Genomic DNA, 18,792 nt, shown 5'->3' on the forward strand with positions numbered 1-18,792 from the left:
TCAACCTACCTAGCCTCCTTTCTTCCTCAGGTTCAACAAGGGGTAATACATAAGACTGGATTGCTCTCCAACCCAGTTTTGGCTCTTCCGCTCTTCATTCCACTTGGGCATAAGGCCAATACCAACAAAAACATCTCTCAACAAGATCCTAACATTAGCCAACCTGAAGGGCTCGGAAAAAAAATAAAGGAAGGTACCATCGGATGTAGCATGCCTTGAGGGGAACAAACCCCTCATACCACTACTGAAAACATTGAAATCGTGATATGATCAATTGAACTCGTCCAATTTTTAAACTATCGGAACTAAACGTTTGAAAACTCAGAATCCAAATTTAAAATTTGAGAATAGCCATTTGGTTATCCATAAATGGATCCCGAAATTTCAAATTGAGAAATAACTCCCTAAACAGCTCTGCCTCTAAATGGATTAGCTGTACAGTATGGTCCTGCAGGAGCATACTATACAGGCTGAAACCATTTTTTCTACGAATGATGTTGACTTTTTAACCCTACAACGACAAATTCGTCCGGTGTGCGGAAAATGAGAGAGAACCACTTGTATTGCTCTGCGTTCCAAAAATAAAAGTTAAAAAAATTAAAGATTTCTTATATAGAATTATTGACAGAACCACTTGGAGAAGGTAGTACTGCTACTCTGAGAGAGAGAGAATTATTTAAAAAAAGTTTAGAGGGAGAGAGAGGGAGAGTTGTTAAAAAAAGTTTAGAGAGAGAGGGGATTGACTTTAAATATACAGTGTTGAGAGAGAAAGAGGTAGAGAAATGGGGAACGGGAATGAGGATATGCTCCCTCTCTATGAGACTGTGAAAACAAGAGGAAGATTTGTGTATAGGATCTTTGCTGTAACCTTTTTTGGTGCTGTTTTGTTGATTTTGTATCACAGGTTGACTCATGTGCCACAAGGTGCTAAGTGGCTATGGATTGGCATATTTTTGTCTGAAACTTGGTTTGCTTTCTATTGGGTTGTGAACCAGACACTCAGGTGGAGCCCCGTTCATCGTCACACCTTTAAGGAAAGGCTTTACAAGAGGTTACTTCTTTAACCAACAAAATCTCTCTCTCTCTCTTCTCTCTCTCTTTATCTCTCTCAGAGTTTCCTTTCCTTTTCAAAGCAAATAATATTTGCATGAGTGAGAGAATACTCTCTCTCTCTCTCTCTCTCTCTCTCTCTCAGTATCCTCTCTGTCTGTTTCCCTTTCTTTTCAAGGCAAATAATGGTTGCATGAGTTAGAGGATACTTACATTTTATATAACAAGAGAACTATTGTCTTTAGCAGTGATTTAAACAACAGATCGGTGGCACAGATAGGGCATCCAAAAATCTGTCCGAATCGACCACCTGCAGCGTCGTTTTACTTTGCAGATAGCAAAGTGAACCGACAAAAACATACATGAAAAAATAGTAAACCAGCTAGAAACTTGTCGCTGTCTTATTGTACGGAACCACAGGTTCTTTTTTAGATGCAGCCGTTTTTTTTATATATATGTAAAATCCGAATAAGGCCATCGATTCTCGAATCGAACTAAGTGATCATGTACCGACCGGGCGTTTTTTAAATCGCTGGTCTTTAGGAGTATTAGACTATAATTTCTGTGTGTTTTTTTATTGTTGTATTAGACTATTAAACAATCCGATTTCCTTTTCTGGTCGAAACTGTAACGTGTTCATGGGTGAGATAATAGATATGTACAAAGAAAATTCAGTCTTTAGGAATATTACACTATTTTTTTTTTTGTAATGATAGACTATTAAACAATAGTTTTCTCTTCTTTTCAAAGTAATAGCATGTGCCTGAGTGAGAGAGAATAGTCAGACTTCTATACAAACGAAAACTCTTGTCTTTATTAGACAATAAATTTTTTCAATCCTCTTTATTAGGAATACCACTTTTGAGGCGGATAAGAGACCATAGGGATTAAAGATTCCATATAAGTCTCTCTTCTCCAAAATATAATCATACCATACAATAACCATCTCAGGTAAAAAAGTAACTCTAGGATCTTCTATCAGAATTTTCTTTTCTATAAATAATGCAAAAAAGGTATACTACTCCTGCAGCAGTAGAATGCCCCTCTATTCCCTCAGGTAAAACCCTACCTAGGATCAAGTTTAGGACCCCCAATTTTTTCGGATGTAACCTATTCAGCCATAGATTAATCTCAATATTTTTTTTAAAAAAAATTTACCTTCTATTCACTTGAAAAAAAAATTATATGATCAAGATTGGTTAGAGACCATCGAATTTTTAGATGGTGAGATCTAAGTGTTAGAAAACTCAAATTTTAATTTTTGTTTTTGAGAATAATCATCTAGAAATTATTAAGTAGCTCCCAAAATTTTAGATTGAAAAAATCCTCCTAAGTAGGTCCTCTGACCAAGGGAGTAGATAGTCTATGCTCCCAAGGGAGCATAGTATACGCACTAAAAAATAATATTTTACATAAAACAAATTTAAAGTAGGGAAAATTATAGACACCCCCAATTTCAATTTTCTACATATTTTACCCCCAATATATTTTCTATTATGCCCTAAATTTGAACATTATTTTTTTTTGTATTTATCCCTCAGTTAAATAGTCAAAGCATTTTGAGACCAAAAGAAAAAGAGAGGAAAAAAGCGCATATTGGTCTCAAAATGCTTTGACTATTTGATAAATGGGCAAATACAAGGAAAAATAGTACGGGGTTTAGGGTATAACAAAAAAAATGTGCGGGGTACGATGGGGAAAAAGTTGAAATTGAGGGTATTTATAATTTTTCCTTTAAAGTTTTTTTTTTTTTTTTTGTTTTTCATTAGAAGTGAGCCTGTTTTTTTTGTTTTTCATTAGAAGTGAGCCTGTGAATAAATTCTATGTTATTCAACTTATAGCCCCAAAAATTAATCCTGGCTGAGCCAAATAAACCTCATTTGTACACCCAAGGGTCAGCCTGATAATACGTATTTGCCAGGCTTGTCGGCCTGAGCAGCTGGCTTACAACCCTAGGAAAGAGAGAGAGAGAGGAGGGCTCTATTCATGGGTAGTCAACCATACTAGCTTGCTAGTGGGTCCCTCGAGCGTCGTGGCCGTGTCTTGCACTACTGCTTGGGGCTGGGGCACTCCTAAAAAACAAAATGTGTTCCTCTGTCAAGAGTTATATTGATTGCTCATGTAATATATTTTTTTGGTTTTTTAATAAGGAAATTTTTTTAATAGAGCCTAGGCTCTAAACAATTAAATTAGAGATCATTTAAAAAATTGCACTAGAAGACGTTGTTTTGACGCGTAAATATCCTTAAATTGATCATCTCAACATTAAAATGCATGTACATGAGAAAAAAAATAGATTTTAAGTTTTAAAAATAGTGTATATGGTCAATTTTCAAGATTTTCAAGTTTTGATAGATTAGTTCGATCTACATTAGTTTGGAAGCTTTAAATTTTATAATTAAAAATGAAAATATATTTTAAGGCTATAACAAATATTTCCAATATTGAAACCACATTCTCGATACTATTTGAAGATGCGTTTTACTTTAATTACTTTAGAGTCTCAACTCTATACAAACCACAACTCCTTAATAAAACAGGTAGGAGCTTGATATCCCCACTGATTCACCCAAAAAGACATTGGCATTTAGAATTCTATTGTCATTATGTCCTAAACTAATATCGGCAAAAAAAAAAAAAAGCAAGACATCTGTAGTTCGATTTCTATAGCTAAACAAACATGAATGAGAGAGAGAATCACCAAATTAACAGTAAAGCAAAAGAGAGAGAGAGGTCAGAGAATCACCGAGTTAACTATAAAACAGGAGAGAGACAAGGAATCTGAATTGGTACATTTTGTATTCCTTAAAGAGAGAAACTGACTTGGTGTGTGTTGTATTCTTGGATGGGACAGATATGAAAAGGAGTTACCAGGTGTGGACATATTTGTGTGCACTGCGGACCCATACAAAGAGCCACCAATGCTTGTTATGGGCACTGTTTTATCACTCATGGCCTACGATTACTCACCTCACAAACTCAGTGTGTATCTCTCTGATGATGGGGCCTCAGACCTCACGTTCTATGCATTATTGGAGGCTTCCAAATTTGCAAAACATTGGGTACCCTTCTGCAAGAAGTTCGACATAGAGCCAAGGGCCCCTAAGCGTTTCTTCTCCATTTCAAATTCATCTATGGACCATCACAGTGAGGAATGGACCACCATCAAGGTCTCCCTCTGGTTTTTTTTTCTCTCTCTCTAAAAAATCTTGGTTTCTTTTCTTACACAAACCATTAAGGTTTCTTTCTAGGGGACCCACCAGGACGGACTGTCCGCAAGTGGAAAGGTTCAATCCAAATCAATGTCTTTCTCCTAATGAGCTAAAGCTGTTATAATTTTTTTAATATGTCTATTTTACAAAACCCTTATCAGTGATCCGCATCGGGTATGGATTTAGTTTAAATATTTAAAAATAAATAAAATAAAATTAGAATAGGAGTTTATGGGGTGGGGATTGGAAGGGATGATAAAATTTCAAGAAATTGTGTGTCATGTAGGTGCATTTACATATAAAGGGATACTTCTGATCATTTTGTAGATACCTGTGTTTCGAAACCCAGCAATTTTTTATATAGATTGCTGATTCGAATGTGAATCCGTAGGAACCGAATCAGTTTTAGGACTTCATGGTTCCAGCCCATTGCCCCCAACATCCCATTCCCTCCCCCCAAGCCACCCCATGTATACTTTTTCTTTTTTTGAGCTCGTTTAATATTTTTTTAAGTTCACTCTAAATCCCCACTCTATAAATCTTATTTAATTTTTATTTTATTTTATTATATTTTAATATTTTTTTAGATCAAGTTCACCTCCTCTCTCATATTTACCATATATATCTCTCTCACAAATAAAAACTTCACCAATCTCTCAATTTTTTTTTGAAGAGAGAGGGGATGAAAGTCCAAAACATCAAACTAGGATTCAATCCCTAGACCTTCTTCTTTTTTCTCTTCTTCTTTTTTTCTTTTTTTGTGAATTAATGAAGAGAGAATCCTTGCTTTTGATAAGAATTGAGGTTAGTATATAGCGTTGCAAATCTTTTAGTAAAAATTAAGCCTAGTATCTAGTATTGCAAATCGTCAAGCGCTAATCAATTAAACCTGAGCTCTTTACCCGAGCTCTTTTTCCTAGACCTTGATGCAGGTGAACTACACACCACCATGACGCCAGGTTAAACAGTCAATTCATCGATATCTCTCTCCCCCACGTACTTGGGCGTGTGCCTCTCTCTCTCTCTCTGCATATAGCAAATAGTCATAACTCCGCCAATCTCTTCCTTTCAAACAATCGTCTATCACATAGTTATTACGACTAATCTGAAGTTCCTGAACCCGTATGACCAAGAGGTTTGGCTAGTCTGGGCGATGATAGAAGTGGGGTTTGTTAAAATTGGTGAAAATTAATGTTTAATCAGTTTTGGCATATCCAATTAACATGTATTAGTCCCTTAAGCCAATTAAATGAAATTGGCAAATTTTATATATATTTCTATTATGCTTAAATTTTTTTTATTTTTCTAGTTTTTTGGTCACTAGTTTGATTGGTGATTTGACCAATTTTGAGAGGCCCAAACCTCTAACTAGTTGAGTGGCCAACCCAATATTTATAATGAGCAAGCTTTCTATTCTCCCCCCTACAGCATAGAAGTTCTATCCTCTTCCTACCATCCAGCCGTTCAATTTTGATCAAGAGAGTCACTCACAGTTTGATCTTAGATCGAACGTCTCAAAGTATTTTATTTTTAGGTTTTTTTTTATACAAATTGTATGAATATGAAATTTGGTATGTGTCATCTTCTTATTGGGGTGCACCTATAAAAAATATTAAAAATAATTTTTCGATAAAAGATAATGATCAAAATACCCTTTTAATCTTTCAAAAGGTATTTTGATCATTATATTTTATTGAAAATATGTTTTTTATATTTTTTGCTAGTGCGGGAATGGACGTCCAAATTTTGGTGTCAAAACAATTTATAGAAAAAAAATTAAAATAAAATAATGTAGAGACGTGACATTGTGATTGGGGCAATCTTAGCCGTCCATTCAGAATGGATGGTTGGATAAGGGGGAGGATAGAACTTCTATGTTGTAGCGGAAGTATAGAACCTTTCCCATTTATAATAAGGAAAAAGTTTATATAAATATGTTATCTTATAATGTAGAACTACCGATGCCCCTCAAAAATCCATCAGAAAAGGTAGTTTTAATGTTGAAAAGCCCTTCGATTGATCATCGAGATATACGACTATGAAAAACAAAAAGATTTTAAGTCTTAGAAATAGTGCATTTTACAACATATTATCTACCCCGTCCATTTTCAAGATTTTCATATGTTTATAGATCTACTTGATTTTAACCATTTTTGAAATTTAAAATTTTATAATTAGATATAAAAATAAATTTTGAGATAATCCTAATAACATTATACATCAAAATTATATACCACGATAAAATTTGAAGGGCACCTAACCTCTACACCTACGGAGGAGTCCGTATGCAAACTGCACCCTTATAATAATGGATTTTTGTCTCTCACTAACATGGATCCATTATCTCTCTCTCTAGAAAATGTTTGAAGAAATGGAAGAACGCGTTGAAACAGCAGTGAAGCTAGGAAGAATCACTGAAGACATTCGATCTCAGCACAAAGGCTTTCTTGAGTGGGATAAAAAACCATTCACCTCTCGTGATCACCCCCCCATTGTACAGGTACACAGGGTTAATCCCGGAAATTTTGAATTAGGAACCAAATTTCGGTTATTTCAATTTTCCGTTTTATTTGTTTAGAACTAAAAATTAGATTTGATAGAAAAATATATAATGAGATTATTTACTTTTAGTACAAGGTAACGATCATTATTGAGCATTAGATATGGAATTAGATGGTTGGAGATGTGTCGTTAACTAGGCACAAAATCTAAAATAAAATTTCTCAAATATTGTGACAAATTTTAATCAATTGGATTTCACTGGCTACAAATGATTGTGTCATCCTTGCATCAAAAAATAAATAATTTCATAGTATACAATCCTTTATTTATTCCACCTACTTGTACCTAGCAAACATAATTTTGACAACTTAGCCTTTGTATTCAATGAAACTAGGGTTTTCATAGTATGCTACCCTTTTCAATAAACAAAATGAGGATTTGTATAGCATGCTATCATGTGCATATCAAAGTAATTCTTAACCATCTGATTCAATAAACAACGCACAAGGAGTGATGGAATTCACACAAAGCGAAACACTGCCAGCCGTCTTTTGTTCTCATGGGACGGTCAGGGAGTTGCTATCAAATTGTTCAGACTCGAATGCTGCCATAGTGTACTTTTCTATTGAAAAATATGCACATTTTGGGATATTGTAGACCTAGACAAATTTATAATTTTGTTGAAATTTAATTTTACCATGGAATATTAGTAAGTAATTATATTTACTTGAAATCACTATTAAAAACTTGCCCAAGTTGACTCAGACTCAACTGAATAACTCAGCTTAGGCACCAAGGCGAGTTCTATGCAAACTTGGGATTAGTAAAAAGGTATTAAAATTTTAATTTTTTTTGCTCTATAACCAATAAATGATGCAAAAATATGTTTCACTGTTTCCATCTTTTATGATGCAAAAATAGTGAGCTTTTTTTATTTTCAACAACTATTTCGAGTAGACACCTAATTTTGAAATTGCCACGGATTCGGCAGTAAACATTTTATAATCTTTATTCAAACATTTTATAATCTTTATTCACAACTTTGAACCTTTTTGGGGTTCTATACAACTCGGGTAAGTCCACTCGGACTCACTTGAATTACTTGTCCCTTGAATGAGTTTTTGCACACAACTAGAAATAGTTATGTAAAGTTTGGGAGTACCGAAAGTCCATTGAAATTAAAAAGAATGACCTTGTTAATTTCATGTCATTCCTTTTTTAGATATTAATTGGAGGGGGAGACTTGAAAGAATTGGACAGGGATGGAGTTCCTTTGCCTACACTCGTGTATTTGGCACGTGAGAAGACACCAGAGCGACCCCACAACTTCAAGGCTGGAGCCATGAATGCACTTGTAAATTTCACCCTTCAGCATTACTGTTTCACTTATAATTAAGAAACTTATGCATATATCCCCCACAATTTACTACAAAATTGGTTGCAGTAAATTGAATTGTAGTAAATTGTGGGGGGCCCCACAATTTACTACAAAATTGGTTGTAGTAAATTGAATTGTAGTAAATTGTGAGGGATATATGCATAATTTTCTGTCACATTTCAAATAGGTTGGTTCAAAGAGTGTCATTGAATTGATTAGACTCAAAGTTCAAAAAAAAAAATCTCAAACTTCATGACACACTCTAAACCATCTAATTTGATATTTAATGGAGTAATTATGGCATCTTTGTAATAAAGATTAAATGGTCTTGTAATGTACAATTCCAAATGATAATCCCTCTCTCTCTTGTCAAACAAGTACCTCAATTGCCTGTGATAACTAACAAGTATCTCAATTTCAAGCGAAAACTCATTGTTTCTCTATGCACAGATTAGGGTTTCATCAGTGATCAGCAATGCTCCAATTATTCTCAATGTGGACTGTGATATGCAGTCAAACAATTCAAAATCAGTGAGGGATGCTCTTTGCTTCCTAATGGATGAGGAAACAGGACACCACATCGCTTTTGTGCAGTTCCCTCAATCTTTCAGTAATCTCACCAGAAATGAGCTTTATGATGGCTTTATGAGAGTAATTTCAGCGGTGGGTTTCTCGGAGAATGAATAAAATAATAAAAATTGATCGGTGAAATTTATTGCAAATGGTGCAGCAAGAGCAAAATAGAATATAAATTATGCTTTTGTCCCCCTAAAATTATGTTATTATTAAAAAAAATCAAATTTTTGGCCTTTTATGTTCATGTCTTTTTTTTTTTACTTTTTTATTTTTTCAAACCCAGCTTTGGACTTTAAATATACTAAGTAAAAATAACTTTTTATTGAAGTTTCAAACCATTTTTTTTTAACTCTCAAGTAGTTTTTATGCTGATTGTTTAGTAAATATATTGTCAACTTCGAAGCTAAGTCCGCATTTGCTGTCAAGCATTTTTTACCCTGAAGTCATTTCAACGAAACTTGACATTCGAGGTCCAAAGTCGATACTTAGTTCTTTTAAATCAAGTAGTTTTGGATTTTGAAGATCTTTCAAGCTAAGTCCTAGCTTTGGATCTTCATGATCCAAAACTAAGAATCAATCTTTCACTTTGGAAAATTTGCAAGGGTAAGGACATAAAAATAAACATGGGCGGGGGGGAATTTTCCTTTAAAAAAGAAGAAGAAGGAAACAAGGTGGTACGAATGTAAAAAACAAAAATTCAAGAGTTTATACAATAATTTATTGTCAATAATGTTGCTTTAAGGGGACATGAGCGTAAATTTCTCAAAAAAAAAAAAAAAAAAAAAAACAGTTTCATACTATAGTTTTTTTTTTTTTTCGTTTTAAATATTAGTTCTTGAATTTTATTTAGATTTAATATGGTGATTTGGATGTTATAGGTGAATATGCCAGGCCTGGATAGCCAAGGGGGGGCCCCTTACATTGGGAGTGGATGTTTTCACAGGAGAAGTATTCTTGGTGGGAGGAAATTTAGTGAGGGTAGTAGAGAATATTTGAGTGGTAAGAATTGGGGTAAGAATGAGGAAGAAGCTTGGACATTGGAAGAGAGAAGCAAAGATGTTGCCACTTGCACCTATGAGTTGGGTACCGAGTGGGGAATGGAGGTCTCTATCTCTCATTCTTTTCTTCCCCTTCTGATTCTGACCACCACCACACTCTCTCTCATTGCTTCTCCTTCATAATGTCACTAGCACTAGGCCGGCAGTGGGCTACTTGGCCGGGCCCTGCATGGTTGGCCTGGCCTTGAAAATTAAAGCCTGTCCCATACCATATGGCCCGAGTACTGGACCAGGGCCTGGCAACCACGGCCCGAGGACAAGGCCAGGCCAAGAGTATGACAAAGCCAACTGGTTCTGCCTGGCACTTTATTTTTTATATTTTTCTTTTCTGTATTTGGCCAAGCCAGGCTGCTTGGCATCTTCAGCCCAATCCTAAGGGGACTACAACCGGGTTAGGGCCAGGGCTGGCCCATGGCCAGGCCCAGCCCATTGCCACCCTCTAACACACACCAACAACATTAATATCTCTCTCACTCACACACGAACACTCCAAAACACACAGTGCTTCGCCTTCATAGTGTCCCTAGCATACTTGTATTTCATTAAATATAAAAGGATTACAAACATCACCAAAACTCAAACAATCAACACCTTGGCTACAACCACATTATCAGACTAAACACCCCTTTTAGCCAAATTATCGGCTATATCACTAGCCTCTTTGTAAACATGCATAAAAGAGACACTGAGTTGTGCAGAAATATCCATTATGACCATCCACTTGGACTTAAGGTTCTATGGTGTTCTTGCTTCCCTCCTTCACCAATTGATGATGTTCAAAGAATCACTTCCACATAGCATGGAACGGTTTGAAACCTCTGTAGCACCAATCAGAGTCCTTGCAATAGTGCTTCAATAACAGTCTCAATACCACATGGCCCTGCATAACATATCAACACATCTCCATTTGGATCCATACCACATGGCCCTGCATAACATATCAACACATCTCCATTTGGATCCATTACGACTCCTCCAAAACCAACCTGCCCCCAATTGCCACATGAGCTTCCATCAAAATTTAGCTTTAAAGTACCAGGTTCTGGCAGCTGCCATCACCTTTTGCGTCAGCAGCTTGGACGAATTTACAGCAACATCAATTTTAGATGCACCAAAACCCTCCTTGGTTATTGAAAACCAGCTCCATATAGTATGCTACATCCTTCTCTTCACAATCTCTACTTTCAAAACGGTGCCCTCAAAAAATCTTTTGTTCCTTTCCGACCAAAGTTCTCACAATAAAACAGCTTTTGAAATTCTCCATACATTCTTCCCCACTTTAGAAAGACCAACCATACTCAATTGCTCCAAAATATCCATACGACTCCAGGGGATTGTTGCCACTATCCCCAACGTCCGAAACAACCAACACCATATCCCATAGGTGTATGGACAATGCACAAAAAGATGATCATCAATCTCATAATTCTCTTTGCACATAATACAAATGTTGGCCAATATTTTTCCCCTTTTTCATATGATTATCTAGTGTCAAAGTTTTTCCTTGAAAAAGAATTCATATGATCGACTTCCAAATTTTATTTAATGTCAGAGCACTCCACCTCAATCTATCATAAAACAGTTTGATCCTCTGTTCAACTCTAGCTCCCATACCAATTCATCTTCCATAGTCTTTAATAGACGAACACTCTCAAGCTTACTCAAGAGATCCAAGTATTTGGAAATAATCCCCTCCGTGATCCTATTGTATTGGAAATTAATATTCCATACCATAGTCCTCCCTCCATCATCACATCACATCCCTAACCTTAACCATTGGTTGAGTAGAGATAGCATATAGCTCAAAAAAAAAAAGGCCCAGCCCTTTGGTGAGAATGGAGTCAAAGACTTCATCATAGGACTTGTCGGTGCTACTGCCAAAACCCAACCCATTCTCAAAGTGATATGTCAATGGGGATTTGGGCCCCTACCCTTTGAAGAAAATGGAGTCAAAGATCATAGCATAGGACTCGACCCAAGCATTTCTCGATTGCATATAACATATAGCTCAGGAAAAGGCATATAACATATACTCTCATTGTCTCTCTCTATGGTGCTAACTATGGTTACAACTGCAGATGGGATTAAAGTATGGATGTCCAGTTGAAGATATCATCACAGGTTTATCCATACATTGTAGAGGATGGAGATCCGTATACTGCAACCCAAGTAGAGAAGCGTTCATGGGAGTTACTTCCACCACCCTAGCAGATGCGCTTGTGCAACAAAAGAGGTGGTCCGAGGGTGATCTTCAGGTCATCCTCAGTCAGTATTGTCCCTTCATATATGGATTTGGAAAAATCAAAATGGGCCAAATGATAGGTTATAGCACCTTCTGCCTTTGGGCAGCAAATTCATTACCAACCTGGTGTTATGCTATTGTTCCCTCTCTTTGCCTCTTTAATGGCATCCCATTGTACCCAAAGGTACTCTCTCTCTCTCTCTCTCTCTCTCTCTCTCTCTCTGTCATAGGGCATGTTTGATAAAGGAAGTTAAGGGGAGGAAGAAGGAACTTCCCTATTACTATATAAGTTTCATGTTTCATGCACCGAACTTATATAGTACAAAAGTTCTCCTAGAACTTTATTTTCCCTCCCTCCTTATATTTATATTTATATTTAGATTTATACTGTTAATTTATATTTGTATTATTTTATATTATATTATTTAGTAAAGGAAAAGTTTTTATAAGGTTGCGGTCTTAAAATGTAAAATTACAGATGCACCTAAAAAATCAATCAGAAAAAGTTGTTTGAATGTTGAAAAAATCTCTAATTGATGATCTTGACATCAAGATATGTGAATATGAAAAAGAAAAAAGATTTTAAGTCCCAAAAATAGGCATCTTGCAATACATTTTCTAGACCGTCCATTTTCAAGATTTTTATATATTTATAGATCTACTTGATTTTAACCATTTTTTAAGTTTAAAATTTTGTAATTAGATATGAAAATAGATTTTGAGATAATCCAAACAGAATTCTTTTCATCAAAATTACATGTTATGATAAAATTTGGAGGTGCGTCTTAATTGGATTGTTTAAGGTTGCAACGTTATGGAAACCACACCCTTTAGTAAAATATACTATTATTTTCATTATACAATATAGTAAAATATAAGTTACAATAATATATGTAACTCAAATGTATGTTAATAAAATATTATATATATATATATATATATATATATATATATATATATATATATATATATATATATATATATATATATATATATATATATATATATATATATATATATTATAAATGTATAATTGTGTGCTATAGAATATATTTAGTACATATTTGTAATATATATATAATATATTTATGTAACACAATATATATATTTATATGTATAATATTTTATTATATGAAATATCTTATTTATATAATAGACATTTACGATATTATATATAATTCAAATATATATATATTAATAAAATAAATATAAAATACACTATATTATATTTAATATATTAATATATATAGTGTATTTTATATTTATTTTATAAATATCTATTTGTATTTTATATTTATATATATATATATATATATATATATATATATATATATATATATATATATATATATATAATATTCCAATAGGTTGTCGAACACAGACACCTAAAACTTCCATCACAGATATTCTTTCTTCCTAACAAAAAAAACTTCCCATTTCCAAGAAACGTTTTCCTTGCATTTTTCGAACATACCTTTAAATTCTATTCTCTGGTATTATATATCTTCCATTCACTCCTTTGGTACGATCCTATCTAGGATTAAGTTGGGATATAACCTCTTCCACATCGTGAACAACTGAAAAAACAAAGAAGCGTGGGTCTGGCATTATGCTGTGCACGAAAAAAAAGAAGCGTGGGTCTGGCATTATGCTGTGCACGAAAAAAAGTAACATGCTAAGATTCAATAGAGACTGCCTAATTTTTGGATTATCAATTCTTAAGTGTTTAGACACTCAAAGTTCAAATTTACTTTAAATTTTAAGGAAATTGATCTTTTGAAACTCAAAGTTCAAATTTACTTTAAATTTTAAGGAAATTGATCAAATTAAACCCAAGAGTTGAGGTTTTTTAACATCCCCCCCCCCATATCTACCGATTTATTTCAAATAACCCTTCATTCTTTTTACAAATGTCAAATGGGATTTGTATACAATGATACTTTTTACCTTTTATACAAGTTGGTCACAATTTCTTACAACCATTTGATGTGAAATTTGATAGATTGGATGTATCACAAAGTTTGAGAAAATTTATTTTTAAAGTTTGAGCTTGGTTAATGGAATAATTGTAGTCCAATGGTCAAGATTAATGTGACCACTTTGTATCAAAGGTAAATGGTCTTATTCTATAATTTCCCATTGCAAATAGCCCCCAAATAAAACAACCCCATTGGAAAAAGTCATTTTGACTTTGAAAAACCCTCCAATTGATCATTATAATCTCAAGATGTGTATGCACATGAAAAAAGGATTCCAAGTTTAAAAAATAAGGTCTCTTGTGACAAACTATTTAAACTATCTACTTTTAAGATTTCAAGAATTTATATATCTACTTGATGAGCACCATTTTTTGGATCTTTAAATTCATAATTAGTTATTATGAGAGTTTTGGAATTCGAACTGCATCTTTCATTTAGTTTAAAGAAGCGCGTACTTTCATTATTTAAAATAGTGGTCTTATACAAACCACACCCTTTAAAATTGATTAAATCACACCTATAGTGAAATGTTAGATAACCTATAGTGAAATGTTAAATAATTCGACTTTTAGATGTGATTTGATAATTTTTTGTTTAAAAAGGAAAAAGACTCATCTTGTAAATTTAGAATACATCCAAAAGTTTCATGTCAAAAAATACTACCAGGTGGCGAATTCACCTGAGGGTGTAATCCCACAGTTTACTCCTGCAGGCTCACGCTATAGGTGCTCCTCTCTCATTATTCCTTTGACCAATACAATTCATTAAGAATTCACTCTTCCTTCCTTGTTCTAGGTCACCAGCCCATGGTGTATGCCCTATGCTTTTGTGGCATTTAGTGCATATGGGTACAGCCTTTATGAAATGCTGTGGTCCAAAGGAACAGTCAAGTGCTGGATCAACGATGAGAGGATGTGGATGATAAAAAGGGTGAGCTCCTTCCTCTTTGGGTTCATGGACAACATTTTTAGGCTTGTTGGTTTGGGAAAGAGTGGTTTTGAAATCTCGAACAAGGCCTCTGATGAGGATGCAATGAGGAGATATGAACAAGAGATCATGGAATTTGGTGTTGCATCTCCAATGTTTGTCATAGTGGCCACATTGCCTCTCTTTAACCTAATTGCATTTGCATTAGGCCTAAAGAGAGTTATAACACAAGGATCATCAGCACTTGATTCTTTGATGGCTCAATTGATCCTTTCTGGGTTCATTGTGAGCATATGTTTTCCGATACTGGAGGCTCTGTTTATCCGCAGAGACAAGGGACGCTTCCCGGCCTCAGTTTCCTGTATATCAATTGTTTCGGCAATGCTGATCACATGTATTCCTATATTTTAGACAGAGAATTGAGACATGGTTTTCTGAGTGAAAGAGATTCTGAAATTGCGAGTCAGAGAGATTGTGAATTGTAGGTCGATGAATCATGGCTCAATATGCTAGCATTCTTAATCTTGTGTATGTTGTAAGCTTGTTGCTTTGTTTTATGGCTAGCGTTATGCTTGGTATGAATGCAAAATGTAGACCGTGAAAGACACACCATCTTTTTTCAGGTCCTTATGTAAATTTTCCTATTGTATTCAGGGCCCTAGGGTTTATAGAAAAACTTTTTGAGCTATAGACAATGGTTCATAAGTGCTAATTGTAAACCAGTAGTTCCAAACCAGTGTTTTATATCAACAAAACCAGTGTTTTTTCCTGATATATTACGGAAAAAATGGAAAATGTTAAAAAAATATATACTTCAACATAAAATATGGGAAATAATTAATGGAAATAAGGACCACGTTGTCCTTAAATTTATCTATAGACCAAGTTGGGAGAACTTCTATCACATTTTCCTAGTGTTTAAAAAGCAGGAGATCTGGATCGGGAGCCATCAATCTAGATCGAAAATCGGTGTAGACCGATAGGGAATCTGGTTCCCTAAGGGAACCTGGTGATTCTGTCAAGGAACATTTATATTATTTTTTACTTTTTCATTATTTTATTTTTACACTGATTCTTGCACCAGAGAATTGGTTTGATTTGTCGATTCAAATCAACAATTGGCTGGATATCTGGTTCACCCGGCCGATCCAAATTCTAAAACAATTGCTTTTTAGTTTTACTTGTTGATTTGGCTCCCATTGAAATTTTTATACCAAAAACGAAGTTTTGAACTTCTGAAAAATCTTTTTTTCAATTTTTTGAGTTATCTTCCTTTCAAATTTTGGAGTTTTTGCTTTTTTGGGTAATTCAGTGGGGAGGACAGACTCCTACCCGTTTTTTCAAGTCGATTAGGAGTTAGTTTTTTGAAGTTGTTAATGGGATCGGAATGGCGTGGTGACTGGTGTGGGGTGCTACCACCACGACCTTAGCCCCTTCTCAAATTTTGGAGTTTAGTTCAGGGTATGTTTGATAACCCTCGGACATGTTACCATTTTTACAAGATTATAATCTCATGGAATATTGAAATATGTTTGCTTTAAATTCGTGCTCCCATGGGAGCATACTATCTATTTACTATGCCGGTTAAAACCAAATATTGAAGGACTCAAAATATTGGGATTTATCCTCTTCAATTTAGAGAACAACCTCAAGAAAAAGAAAAATTTAGATAACATTTTCTACATGCCAGAAGGGTTGTAGAAAATTTGATGATGTAATCTTGGGACCCCAAATTTTGGTGATGTAACCGACTAAACTCATTGATTAATCTCAATACGAAAAAACTCCCAGTTGTACTCTCCATACACTAAAGAAAAGTGAAGTCTTAAGATTAAACAAAAACCATCCAATTTTTTTGCAAGGATCACAGTGTTGGTGCACTCGAAATTCAAACTTTTTTTAACATGGTTCTTAGGTGGTTCTCAAATTTTCATTATATATATAAAAAAAACCTCCAAGTACTCTAACCGAGGGAGTAGATGTACAATATTGCTCTCAATGAAGCATGATATATGTGCAAGCGAGTATGTTGATCTCAAAACCCATACTTAAAATCCTATATGATTAACCGTACCACTATCTTCCACAATTCCCATAAAAGCCCAAAATTTTAAATGGATGACTATAGGTCAATTCACTTTGAAGATGCCGTTTCTACAAAGCCTAAGCATTATGAAATAAAAATAAAGCTCTTGAAAAACACTTCGGGCATAGACAATCCTGAGATAGATCTAAAATCTATTTTCACCACTAATCATGAATTATTAACCCAAAAAATAGTACAGATCTTGATGAACCATGAACACTTGAAAATGGACGATCTAGATAATATATTATAATATGCACTATTTTTGGGGCTTGAAATCTTTTTTTTTTATAGCTATATAGGTAAGGTAGAGATGATCGATTTGAAGGTTTTCCAACGCCAAAAACTATAATTTTGTAGCGAGGCTCTACTCTTTTCCATAAAACTTTTGCCTTATTTTAACCTTTTCCGTCCAATAAACACCCCTAGCCATCCAATTTCAGATCTAGCAATTTATGGTGATTTTGACCACCTTGAGAAAAATAAATAATTTTATTACATCCTATTCCATGTACTATTCTCTCTTGGGAGACATAGTTTACTTCTACTCAGATGACCTACTCGAGAGGATTTTGTCAATGTGAAAGTTTGGTAACTACCTTAGAATCATTAGATTAGTACATCCTACCCCATGTACTATTCTCTCTTGGGAGCATAGTTTACTTCTACTCCCTCGGTCAGATGACCTACTTGAGAGGATTTTTGTCAATATGAAAGTTTGGTAACTACCTTAGAATCATTAGATGATGGAAAATTGTTTGGTGCGTCCAAGCCCGTACCCACCACTATGTGGGCTCGAAGATCTACATTGTCCACCAAAACCATGACTCATAACTAATAGTCTGCCAAAAAAAAAGTAAAATCAATGGGTCAAATTTTTTCTCCAAAAAATATCATTTTTAGTTTTTAAAATTTATTTATTTTTACTGATTAATAATCTCCATGTTAAAGATTATATATTTCCTAAAAATTAAGAACAATTTCTATTTCAAAAATAAATTATTAAGGGGCCCGCATTTCTACGTGTGAGTTCATGGACTCATAGAAATCGTGTCCTTAGATGAGCATTCTCCAAACAAAATTTGACATTTGAGTTTTCTAACACTTAGATTTCACCCTCTGAAAATTGGAGGGTTTCTATTCGTTATTAAGACCTTAATTCTTTGAAGTGCTTAGAGTGTAGCATCATCATCATAGTCGTTTTTCAACTATTTAAAGTAAGCAAAGTGCTTATAATATATAATTAAGACTTTGATTTTTAGATTAATTTGAGGTCTTGAAACTAATCCTAGATGCCTTTTACCCAAGGGAGTAAACCGAGCACGCTCTTGAGGGAAATTCAAGTCGGGCCCAAGTTTCGAGAATGAATGAAGTTTCTATAAGGCTTAGGCTTTATGAAAACAAAATAAAGCCTCACCTTAAAACCTAGTCCCGAAAGCACTTTAAGTAACAAAATCTCTGTGAGACTCTAAAATCAATTTTCAACACAGGCAATAAAATAAAAAGCTAAAAAAATGGTATAGATCAAGTAGATGTAAGGCAAAATGAATGGTATAGATGTTTGCTATAATATACAGTACATTTAGACATTGAAATCCTCTTTTTTTTTTCTCAACGACAATGTTAGATAATCAATATAAAGGTTTTCTTTTTAATTTTAGATTTCTGAGGTAAGGCTTTACTTATTTTGATAGGGCCGCAGCCCTATCAAACCATTTTCCATCGGGAATCAGAGGAACCTCCAAGGTACGGCGCTCAATTTCACCCCACGCGATTAAATGT

The 18,792-nt window shown here is 34.4% G+C and overlaps 1 protein-coding gene across 1 annotated transcript; it reads left to right on the top strand.

Moving 5' to 3' along the window:
* Nucleotides 1-534: 534 nt before the first annotated feature.
* LOC18447610 (cellulose synthase-like protein E6) lies at nucleotides 535-15,446 on the top strand. The gene is made up of 8 exons (XM_006857704.4): nucleotides 535-1,051; nucleotides 3,905-4,220; nucleotides 6,619-6,762; nucleotides 7,987-8,118; nucleotides 8,593-8,805; nucleotides 9,597-9,821; nucleotides 11,855-12,202; nucleotides 14,793-15,446. The coding sequence occupies exons 1-8, from the start codon at nucleotides 783-785 to the stop codon at nucleotides 15,333-15,335; spliced, it is 2,190 nt and encodes a 729-aa protein (XP_006857766.1). The 5' UTR covers nucleotides 535-782; the 3' UTR covers nucleotides 15,336-15,446.
* The last annotated feature ends 3,346 nt before the right edge of the window (nucleotides 15,447-18,792 follow it).

Source organism: Amborella trichopoda, chromosome 10 (genome assembly GCF_054954075.1).
Source record: "Amborella trichopoda isolate Santa Cruz 75 chromosome 10, AtrichopodaSantaCruz75HAP2 v2.0, whole genome shotgun sequence".
In the NCBI taxonomy this organism is placed as follows: Eukaryota; Viridiplantae; Streptophyta; class Magnoliopsida; order Amborellales; family Amborellaceae; genus Amborella; species Amborella trichopoda.